This window comes from Tachysurus fulvidraco, chromosome 13 (assembly GCF_022655615.1).
Source record: "Tachysurus fulvidraco isolate hzauxx_2018 chromosome 13, HZAU_PFXX_2.0, whole genome shotgun sequence".
In the NCBI taxonomy this organism is placed as follows: Eukaryota; Metazoa; Chordata; class Actinopteri; order Siluriformes; family Bagridae; genus Tachysurus; species Tachysurus fulvidraco.
The window spans coordinates 18,945,376-18,957,339 of NC_062530.1; the positions used below are offsets into that span (position 1 = coordinate 18,945,376).

An 11,964-nucleotide genomic window follows, 5' to 3' on the forward strand; every position below is an offset into this window, starting at 1 on the left:
TTTTTTTTTTTTTACAGCATTCACTATTAAGCCATTTCCTGGCAACACAACCTCCTAAAACGCACACACACACACCACACACACACACACACACACACACACACACACACACACACACACACACACACACACACACACACACACACACACACACACACACACATACACACACACACACACACAATCCCCACCCCATTTCCGTTGACCCCCTAATCTGAGCGTGACATCAGACAGACAACAGGCAGGCTGCTGTTTTGGCCTCGCTGAGGTGATTATGAAAAGAGTCTGAGTGTGATTAGCTGCGGAAATGACAGAATTCGATAACACGGTTGAGGAGCCCTCTGACACCTCTGGGCTTCAGCTCCATCACCGTACCGGGTCAATGCGGAGAGGTCACTCTGGCAGGTCAGCTCAGCAGGGGTTAAAGCATGGATTTTCATCCCACCACCCTGCGTCGCCCCTAACCAACTGCCTGTATCCCATCACCCCCTGCCTGCAGATGAACCCTAGACATGACCCTAGACAGGACAAACACTGCGAATGTGAGTGTGTAAGTGTAAACAAAGAGAGATGGAAGCTTTTTGCAGGTTTATTTCAAATCACGGATCATGTATGACAGATAACATCAATCACACTCAGCGAAACCGACCTCTTGTTTCATGCACAAAAAACAAAGAAAGCAGAAAATCCAAAGGCCAGTTTAAAAAAATCCACTGTCAGCCATTATATTAAAACCTGCCTATATTTTACAATAAGAGTGTTTCCAGTTTGACATATGATTCGCCATTTAAAGGAGACATCTGTTTTCATTATGGAAAGTAAAGCAAAAATAAAAGCGGACTACTTTTAATTTTCCACTCAAACAAAAATGTCATGCAAAGAAACCACAATGCCGAAGCCTGACTACTGCGTGCTAAAGCAGATGCCTCATACAAATTTTGAACGTTTATTCTTTTTTTCGATTTTTCTTCTTGAGTCCTTTTCAAGGTTACGAAACAGTATCGGGTCATTTGAGGACTGTGTGGCACCCTCGTCGCTCACTTTCCCCAAATCCAGCTAGCAGCAAATAAATGAGACCGCAAGGTTCAAGCTACATCCCTGTTTTAAAATCAATATATTGCTCTGAAGCTAAGACAAGTTTTCTCACTCCACTGCGTTCAAACTCAGTCTGGTGCAGAAAGTGCTCTCTAATGGACTGCACTTGCTTCTTTATTGCCCAAAGAGCATCATTCTGAACGTTTTTTAGACTGCTTTCTGATACGCTGGATGCACTGGACATCAGTAAACATTAAACGTCAAGTGGATTGTGGAGCATCAAGACTAAGAACCGTTTAGCAAAACAAGCAAGGCCAATATCAGTGGAAAGCTCGGTCATCTTCTAACCTTGTAAATAAAGTCAAAACAAGTGTTTGATTGGGAAAAAGTAATAAGCTGGACCACTAAAAATAATCAGTGTCATATACTGGCATTTCTATACCCTCAAGGTATATCTTTTCTTTTTTTAACCAGTGCTGACAACCTGATGATGATGTATGATGATGATTTTTGAAATCTGATGTGCTCAAATTACACATTGGTCACTGCTGCCCAGTTCAGAACAAATACCCATTCAACAAGCTCACTGTGTTTATGCTGAGTTCTGAAGATGGTAACTGAAAAGGACCACTATTTTTCTTTCTATATAGAAGGGTCACCAGGCTAAAGCGTGATTTTGTATGGATAGGTTGGAAATGAGAGGAGACAGGGGCAGGAAAGAACCAAAGAAAGAAAGACACAAAGTCTTTCATTGGAATTTTTACATTTGGATTCCTATGAAAGGCTTCAGATAAAAAAAAAGAAAAAAAAATGCTGCAAATATTAAAAAAGTACTTGTAAAATGTCTTCTGTCAGGTGATTGATCTTACCGTCATGGCCAGAAGCTTGCCATAGGTGAGGTGTGCTGGTATATGGTCTGGTTTGGCCCGGAGAGACTCCCTGTACCAGTACTCGGCATCAGCTAACTTGTTCATCCTCATATAGGCCTCGCCTGTAATGGGTGGAGACAGGGGTCAGGCTGAGAGGTCAGAGGTTATGGAAGCACACATCCCCCTTCCCTTTGTTTTATTACCAGATCCTATAACAGGCAGTCATCTGAAAGTGACCCAAGACAAATCAGACTGACTGTGAAAACTGATCCGGGACCATAACAACCAAAAGGAAAAACTCTGAAGTCTAGTTGCTGTATGTAAAGTTTGAAAGCTATAAACGCATGTTGCTCTTGCTCATTCGCTCAATTTATAAAAAGATATTAACACAGCAGAATTACAAACAACAACTTCTATTGCAACACCACAAACACTCTGAGAAAGGAATTAAAGAAGTCAGGAGTTATACTAATGGCTGATTTCCTGTATGGCTGACATCAGTGTGCTGCGCTGTAACAGAGGAAGGATCGGCTAGCCGTTAACCTTGCTCTTAGGAAACCAGGCTTAAAGGCTTTTCTCTGGGACTCAAGCTAGACACACACAATCTGATCCTTCAGACATCATCTGACACCAGGCTTAAGGCAGCCCAGCACCTGTAATAATATGCCTTCTTCACACTGGGAGGATTATTACAGCCTTCGACAATGCAGCTTTTTCAAGCTATGTTTTTCATATAATTATTGTAAAAATGATAGTGCGACTAAGACATGACAAAGATGGAGTTTAATTTGAACTTGTATCCTGGATTATGAACCAATCCACACCCATGTCCTATTTGGTCATAATTACTGTGCATGTCATTGGAGTGGTATGCTTAAGTTTAAATAACTCTGGCATTTTTGCAAAGATAATCAAGTAGAGATTATGAGGACAGCTGGAATGATCTCTTTAACCTTCTTACAATTGTCAGATTTTTTTTTAATAAACTTTATTATGCTAAAAACAAAACAAATTTTCCTGAATAGATATGCTTTGGCCATATTTTGTTCCAAAAAAATAAATATGTTAATCCTACTTTGGGAACTGTTACAAAAAGAAAGCTTGCACATGGCTGTATTCAATCAATACTATGAATCAACCCAAGATACAAACTTGATATCCTACTGAACGTTGGAGAAAATGGAGTTTTTTTGCAATATCAGTAATATTTAGTTGCCATATTAAAACTTTTAAGAGTTGGCAGTTGAGAGTTTAAGTGGTTGAAGTGCCCCATGTGTTGGGCTAAAACTGCAGTCCTGCCTCAGCCTTATGGCAGGAGAGTTATACTGAGATTCAATTAAAACTGACATAAATTCTATAGTGCTGAAAGACACACGGCCGTGTGGCGCAAGCTCGTTCCTCCGTGCATCCGACAGAGCGCAAGCTGAAATACAAACTCCACAGTTGAAATCTAAGCCCACGCAATAATAAAGTGAATTATACCAGAGGTTGGGGGAAAAGATACTAATATTTACAGTTAGAATTTATCCTGTCTGTACTGTTTTTTTAAATTTCCACCTTCTTCAACTGTACTAAAACGCACAGTGAAGAAATCCTGATAATTATACTGAGGTCATAATCTTAATTCGCCTGTCAAGTCACATTTGCCTGGTGAAAGGGTTCTGGGGCTTGCAGGCTTAAGAGTGAGGAAAGAGAGAAATGCTAAATAATAGAAAGATCAATGAAAAGAAATCAAGGAAGAAAAGTGAAAGGGAGATCAGGAGGAATAAGTAAAGACTAGATGGATGGTGGGATTGCATGCTGATGTCAGATTTAGAGAAAAAAGAAATAAACAACAGTAGTAGTGAGAAAAATATATATATATATATCACTTAAATGTAAAAAAAAGTTAGGGTTAGGATCTCCAAGTAGCTCTAAACTGTCTAAGCCTCCACTCTATAACATATAATTGATCATGTTCTAACAGCATATTCCAAGTGTTTTATTCCTCTTACACCACAGCAGCTGCCGGAGTTGGACCATTTATACTCTTGATCAAATTTGTGTAAAAAAAAATCTCCTTAACTACAACATATCAACAATTTTTTTTTGTAGTGCACCTGGCATACAATTTGTTAGATAAGAAAACATACTAAAACATGGGTAAAATCTAAAACTGGGTAAATATTAATGTAAAGATGTTTTACACTGTACATTCCTAAAGCATTGATCAGTGTTCTTTAGTGTTAATTTGCTATGCCAACAACTATGACTGAAAAAATCCAGCAGGCAGGGGCTTTATATAACGGCGTGTCCCTTGCTTTCACAACAGTTAGAAAAAATGTCATCACGTTAATCCTACTAGGCTGTTTTAATCCTCCTGAGACACAGACAGGAAAAAAAATACGACAAAAATACCAAACACAGAAAATATATTTTTTTTTAATTTCTTTTAAGCACTGAGAGACTTGTGATTACTTGTTCAATAGTGTAATTGTTTACAGCTCCTTCCTCTTTTTCTTTATTAGTATTTTTTTTCTCTCAAACGCTGCAAATGCTGGACACAGGGCACGAGGCACATGATATAATGCACGTGCTATTCAGTTTCTGAATCAGTGACTGCACATCTTGCATTCTAGCGTATACTGCAACAAAAAGCATGTAACAATAACATACAACACATTTAATACAATTTTGAATTTTGAATTTGATTCGTAGATTAAAGTCTGAGAATAATTATAAGAAAAAAATATGATGATGCTGAAAGACTGATTATACTATAAAACTAATTAAGAATATTTTAACATATGGTTTTGCAGAACAATCATTAATCACGATCACCTTAAATATTTCTACTCACCTGAAATGACTCTGAACAACAGGTGACTGTGTCACAATGCCTCCTCATTGTTTTAGTGGCTCACCTAACCTGGGTGGTGTAGATCTGCACCTATAAGCTGCTGCTGTAATCATAAAACCTTGTGTATCGTGTATTGGAGATTTTCCTTGCCGTGTCACGTCTGTTTTGCTCATTAAGTATCTAAATCTACATCTGTAATTCTGTAACGTGCCTTGTGCTGTTGATTAAAGTGGAATTCTAATAAAAATACAAATACAGAAACACCTGCATACCCCAGCACATGTACTGATTTTCATTCATGACACACAGTATAATCACATGCACTCACCCATCATGTTGTAGAGGCTCTGAGGAGCAAACTGTTTGGGCATTTTCTGGATTGCTTCTTTATACACAGACAGAGCTTCCTGTGACATGATCCAAAAGAAAAATCCCAGTGTCACTGTTACGTCTGTGTGTCACTGATACACATGTACACAGCTTACTAATGTATTAAAATGAAAGACAAACAGAATTCAGCACATTATTAGCTGTCGACACAACTTACCTCCTGGTGACCTTGTTCATGCAACAGCTTGCCTAGGTTATAGAGACAGCTGGTGACGGAGCTCTTATGCGCATGAGGATCCTTCAGGTTCTCATCAGGTATATCAGCGCAGGTGAGAAAGGTTCGCTTGGCCTCATCGAGGCGACCCTGGTTCATCAGGATGATACCCGTGTTCAAGTAGGCAGCTGAGAGTGAAAGAAAGAGGAGAGAAAGAGAGAGATGTGTAAGTCCATGAAAGTCCATTACCATGCAGGGCTGTGAGTAATTAGGTTATTTGGGACTCAGGGAATGTCTCCCGCTGATTGTGGCAGATGAATTGGTGGGCTGAGCTGCAGGGTGCCAATACATATTCAACACTCTGGGGGATGCAGTCCAAAGCGAGAATGAGGGAAAATATCGATCTCATTGGCAGGCTAAGATCCGAGAGCTACGATGGACTGCCTCTGATTTAGCGTGTTTTTGTTTGCTGTGCTAAATAATCATTTTCAGCAGTGGATCGGATAAATTAGTCATTGTCTATCTGCCTCGAGGGTACTGCTCAATCCTGATCTTTCTTACCTCCTCCCTACCTTCCACACAATGAATAGAAATGAGATCGCAGTCTCTGCACAACTTTAAATCATAAGCCGTCGCATACGATGCCTTTACAATTTAAACAAATATGGATAACAGGATAGTCCTCCAAACGTGTGCTGAAAATTAAACAGATCAACACACTGCACTGAACTGTATCATTAAAGGAAAAGTCTACTTTGAAACACATTAAATATGTCTATATTAATGTTTTTTTTGTTTGTTTCGTGCTTCTGGATTTAGATTTCTTTCTTTTTTTTACATTAGTAGTAGTAGTGGTGACATCACATGGGGACACACACCGCCAAATCAGTTTCTATTGTGTTTAATAGAAGAAAAACAACAAAAACAACAACAATACTGTCCAGACATAGCACAAAAGAATTTGTCATAAACTTACAGTATACAGCAAACTAGTTTGTTCACACTGTGGGTTTTCACACACACAAATACGTGCATGCACTCATACACACACATGCAGTTAAACGTGCAGGCACACACACACAGATGCACACAAACGCGCACACTTCCGCACGCATACACATACGCACATGCACATCCTCAACTGGTTTTGCAGTCACGACAGCAGGATTTGAAAATGGTCGGTAAAATAAAAGCACACTTACAAGCGAGAGTTGGCCTGCTCCCGATGGCCAGCTTATAGTAATGGAGAGCCTCTGAGAACTTGTTGTTCTCCTGTAGCAGCAGACCTCTGAAAGGAGAAAAAAGAAAAACAGTGGTACTCTCATTAAGCTGTCAGTATTCACATGCATTACAGCTTGCTTACTGACCTGAAAAGGAGATGCTCACAAGTGAGTGGAGCGAGTCTGGCTGTGCTGTTATTGTGCCAGAGAACACTTGGCACTACATTAATTAGGATATTAATAGGCTATTAACAAGCAGACATTATTTGAGGGAAAATAGAAATGTTTGGTGTTTGTTTACTCCTACTTCCATTCAAGTTTTTGTGAATAATAAAAAAAACACTCACTAATCTAAGCAAACAGAACAAAAACCTGCTAGCCATTACCCTTGGCTAGTAGATTGCACTGTCAGGGATGGCTTCAGCTATTCCCTTCCTGGACACTGGGAGGACATTCTGGCTTTGAATGGCTTTGTTTGTCTTATACCTTGTGCTTTTGTTGTGTTCATGTGCGTTAACCCCACCCTTACCTTAATACATTCCCGCCTCTGCAAACCCGTTCCTTGTGTTTTAATAATTGCTTTCCCTATTTATACCAGTTGTCTTGCTTTTGTTTTTGGACAAAAGACCCCCTTTTATTCTTGTCCCATAAAACCCCCTTTTAGGTTATCCCTCCACTTGGGTAGGCCCCGTTCCCTGACATGCACAACATAGTTATTAACCTGATGTTAGTTATTTAATTAGTTAATTTAACCACATAACAGTAAGGCAATGTTTCATTATATAATAATTTAAGCAAACATGACCAAGGTTGTTAGTGAACCTGGCTAACTTGTTAATCACACAATCATTAGCTTTGTATATCAACTAGCTAAGTGGGTTTTTACACCTGGTCACTTCATGTGTTTTCTGTGATCCGATAGCTATCCGATTGTAAAAAGACCAGGTCTAAATGCCCCCCGAAACGGTTTCGAGACGGATATAAATCCGATCGCTCAAATCACTTCAGGAGGAGGTCTGGGACGCATTTCAGATGAAACTGGACAGGTGTAAATGCATGTGGTTGTTCAAGCCACATACGTCAGCGCTATACTCCTCCCAAACGGACGTACGTCACTCACAGGTGACTCGCGAGTCGTGCATCGTGCCAGAAACAAATATGTTTTCCCACCAGCACTGGCTCTTTCACCCTGGTGTCTTGTTTGGTCTTAAAATGCACTGCTGCTGCCAGCGAAATTGCAGCAAACAGTAAATGCTGTTTTTTGCAGCAACCGCATACACCAAAACGTGTTCCATTTCAATTACCCGGGAAATGAGGTAAAATATATTTGCATATTGGGCGGGACTAGAAAGATCAGATTGATATCTGATTCGCCAAGACGCATTTATGTGTCCTAATGTAAATGGAACAGTTTTAACAAATCAGATAGCTATCGGATCAGTGAAAACACATGAAGTGACCAGGTGTAAAAAGGCCCTTAGTAGTGAACCTGCCTATTTTTGTTTCAAACACAATTATCTGTGTTTGATAGATTTTGGTCATACTTCATTAGATAATGATTCAAACTATTAAATTATTAGCTTGTTTGTTATTGAATGTAGCTATGTTTACACTACATATGTTAACTAGCTTCTTAGTGAACAGAAATAATTAGCAGTTAGCCTAATGTTACAAGCTTCTTAGTAAATACACCTACAATTTCAACTCTGAATTTCATTATACTATTAAGGAAAACATTAGCTAGCTTGTATCTGAACATGACTAGTTACTAAATTAGAAACTACTGCAGTTACTGCTGGAGCAGTAACATTATTTATGCAAAATATTGTGCAGTGCTATTCTTTGGTATCTGGCTAGCTCAAGCTTTTTAATAAGCAAAAAATGTCTATTTCCCTCAACAATAATCAATGTATACAATACTGTATGTACTTAGATCAATATCGCAGTTACTTAACCTACTTTGCTATCATTATTTTGTGTGCTGCAAGACCTTAAGTACAGTGTGTTATACATTCCAGGTATAAATAAACTGACTCCTGGGGTTCATAAGAAAGCTGCAGTCTCCCTACAGGGGACAGATGGATGATTAATGACAGTGCAGTTGTTTTTTTTTGTTTTTTTTTTGAGGAGGTTTGTCTCGGCAGGCCTAAGCGAAAAGATCAGCGCTCACTCACAAGTTGTAAAGCATGTCGGCCATGTTCCTGCGGTAGTACAGGGCGTTTCTGTAGGCTTGCTCAGCCTCTGCCATCTGCCCCTGGTTCTTCAAGACATTTCCCAGGTTCCCCCAAGCTGCAGAGGAATGAAGAGAAAGATACAGTGTTTTATTTTCTTTTTTTTAAATAACAGGATCCCGAGGGACATAGATTTTAGTACTTTTTACACTAGAAACATCTTAACCACATTTGTGCATCACAATTAACTCATGTGACTGATATGTGTCAATTATTATTGAATTCATAGATTCTGGACTCTAGATTCTAAGAGTAGTATCCTCATCCATCACCATGGTGAAGTTCCACTGCTTCATTGGCAATTCAGGGCTTCATAATCAATTACATTTTCATAAATGCTCACTGATGAAACACATTCCAAAGCACAGAAAAATTTAACTGACCTTTAGCAGGGTTCACAGTTATCCCTGACTTGTAAAGCATCTCCTCATTATGCCAGTCCTGGTTTCTCAGAAATGTCTTAAATCCAAATAGCAGCACCAGCGATGCACTGCAGGTGAGGACCAGAGTCCTTGATGAGTTTGTCCTAAGTCTGATCCAGAGAGCCCTCATCCCCACTGCCACCAGCAGACAAAAGCCCATGCTGGGGATATAGAGGACTCGCTCTGCCACTACAAAACCAACATAGAAGAAGAGGTTGGTTGCAGGGAGAAAGGGGATGGCCAACAAACCTAATGAGAAGACCACAACGTTTTCAGTGGTGGGCAGAGAAGTTCTAGGCATACAGTGCTTTTTTGTCCCATTGGCTCCATTTGTCTGAACAGAGTCAGAGTCTGGAATGGAGTGTTCATAGTCAGAATGATAACTGTGTCCATTTGTGCTGGACTTTCCGTTTGCTACATGGGCTTTCCCATTCGTTTCCTTCTCCTTGAATGTTCGAGTCAATAGGCTAAACCATGCCAGTGCCAGCAGTATGGCGTAAAATACGATGGTATGGAGGTTTCTCCAATCAGTGATGCTCCTCAGAAGCGGTAGTGCGTCCATGGACCAATCAAAACTCAACCTGTCTGGGCAAAGGAGGAGCCACATATTCATGGCAGGCAGATAGAAGAAGGTGAGCACCCTAGTCAGAAAACATGGGCAATCTGCTGCAGGGTTGTCAGAGTTGGAAAAATTGGGAGGTTTGTTGCCCATCCAGTAGATTCGGAACCCAAGCAGGAAGATCCCCCAGGAGCCCAGAAGAAACACACTCAGCAGGAGGCGCATGTTCTTCTTCTAAAGCACAGAGAAAAGAGCAATAAAAATCAAATTTTCAACTGAACAGAGAAATATTTATAGAAATAGAGCCAAAGTCATTTTATGGTTGGTTTGTGAACTGGAAACCAGAGCTTAAATCTTTACCAGATCCTGTCTTTAACCTGACAACTGCTGTAGCTCATGAGTGCAATTTGGAGCGCGAGCAGCTTTCATGCTTTCATTTTGTTCAGACATGCGCTTGACACTATGTATGATTTCACGATGACATCATTCAGTATTATAAAAAAGGAGAAACAGTCCATTTTATTTCCAAGCAAGTTGAAAGGAAATGCAATCAGTGCTATCAATTTAATATTCTTGGCCAATTGTAAGAATTCATGACTTTCCCCATCTGCTTTATTGGGCTTAAAATCGTAAAATAAAAGATGTGGACGCCTGCTACATAATTTATGTCATGATAAAAACAAAAGAGCATGGCACAATTGTCTTGGCCTTCACCTGGATTTCTCTGACCTTACAGAGTAAATGTTAATACCAATAACTCTCCATCATTGTCCCAACAGTGCCAACATGTCTTTATGCCAATGTGGAAATGATTATGGTATGTTTATAGAGTGTTTGATCATTTTACATTATGAGGAAAAAAAGGCCACTTGTCTATTGTTCCTCGCTGACTGCCTGCTGATCCACTGGCCTCAGTGTTGATAATGGCGACACGTGTTCAAGAGATTTTACAACTTCCTGTATAGACAGTTCAATACCCTGAGCTCGAGTTCAATTCAACTCTCCCTGAGCATCACAACAGCCACCAAGTAGTAGTTAACAAACTACTAGTTTCCCTATACAGGTATAATAGCTGTATCTTGCTCTCAACTTTGGCTAGCAGCTTACATAGCATAGTAATTAGATTAATGCTAGCTATTTTTTTTCTTAGTGAACCTGGAACATTAGCTTAATATTAACTAGCTTCTCAGTGAACCTGGCAATCTGTCTTATATTTTAGCAATGTTGATAGCTTTTGGTCTTATTTCATTACATACTGTACTAATTTCTCAAACATTAGCTAGCTTCTGTATTAGCTAGCTACTTTATCTGGCTGTTTAACACAAAATACATATACATGCATATAAATGCAAGCTGTGTGATCATAATGTAATTAGATGTATGATCATTTCATTACCTTTCATTAAGTTTTAAGGAATTTGTGTCACAGGATTGGATAAATGATGTGTCCGTTAGCTAGCAAACGTGGCAAGTGGACGCTCCACTGTGGTTTCCAGTAACATGTTTGGTTAGCAGGAAACCCTAAGGCTAAATAGTGATAGTGTAATAACGTATAGTGAGCTAGTAAGATAGTAAAGAGCACTAAAAAGTGGAGTGGAGTTGCAAGGTGCTAGACAGCTTTTTCTGGGTATGCTAATTAAATATAGATTAGTACAGATAGTAAAGATGTGCCTTTTTTGTAGTACATGTTATAGTTAGTATAGAACATAAACGTGTGTCACACCACTGGAAAACATTTTGGACATTTGAAATGATTTCTTACTGGAATTCATTAGGAAGTAGGGTTTATTTCCCTTTTCTGGTTGTTTAACAACGCTAGTCCAATTATTTATCCAACTTCCTCATTAATTACTTTTTGTTTTTTACACAGTAAACACTTGTACCATAGACATCTGTGAGGAGAATCTTGTCAGTGAAAGACAAATTATTTTCCTGTGTGGTTCTCGGCAGCAGTATGGCACACTATTGATTTCCTCTGTCCTTTTGTCATTTTGTTTTTATCCAATATGTACAGGAAAGGCCTCTCAAGGGGAATCTCTAAAAGAGCCCAACTTCTCTTCTAATCTTTCTAATCTTATTATGTCGCCTAACACTCAGCTAGTGAATATCTCCCTCATGGCGAAACCTCTGCTGAACCCTGACTTGTAGCACTTACAGCTTTATATAACAGATGTTCTAGCAAAGCAAACCCAGAAATAGCATATTCTTCTTCTACTATTTTACCAATTTGTTTATTCACCCCCAA

The 11,964-nt window shown here is 39.4% G+C and overlaps 1 protein-coding gene across 1 annotated transcript in view; it reads right to left on the bottom strand.

The window, feature by feature from the left end:
- The window catches only part of tmtc2b (transmembrane O-mannosyltransferase targeting cadherins 2b), a 100,390-nt gene that overhangs the window by 13,373 nt on the left and 75,053 nt on the right, over positions 1-11,964 (bottom strand). The window contains exons 3-8 of the mRNA XM_027161484.2: positions 9,122-9,953; positions 8,682-8,796; positions 6,490-6,575; positions 5,291-5,475; positions 5,072-5,150; positions 1,905-2,026 (exon numbers count right to left, since the gene is read on the bottom strand). Coding sequence (XP_027017285.2) covers positions 1,905-2,026; positions 5,072-5,150; positions 5,291-5,475; positions 6,490-6,575; positions 8,682-8,796; positions 9,122-9,953 — 1,419 coding nt within the window. The remainder of the gene's footprint in view (positions 1-1,904; positions 2,027-5,071; positions 5,151-5,290; positions 5,476-6,489; positions 6,576-8,681; positions 8,797-9,121; positions 9,954-11,964) is intronic.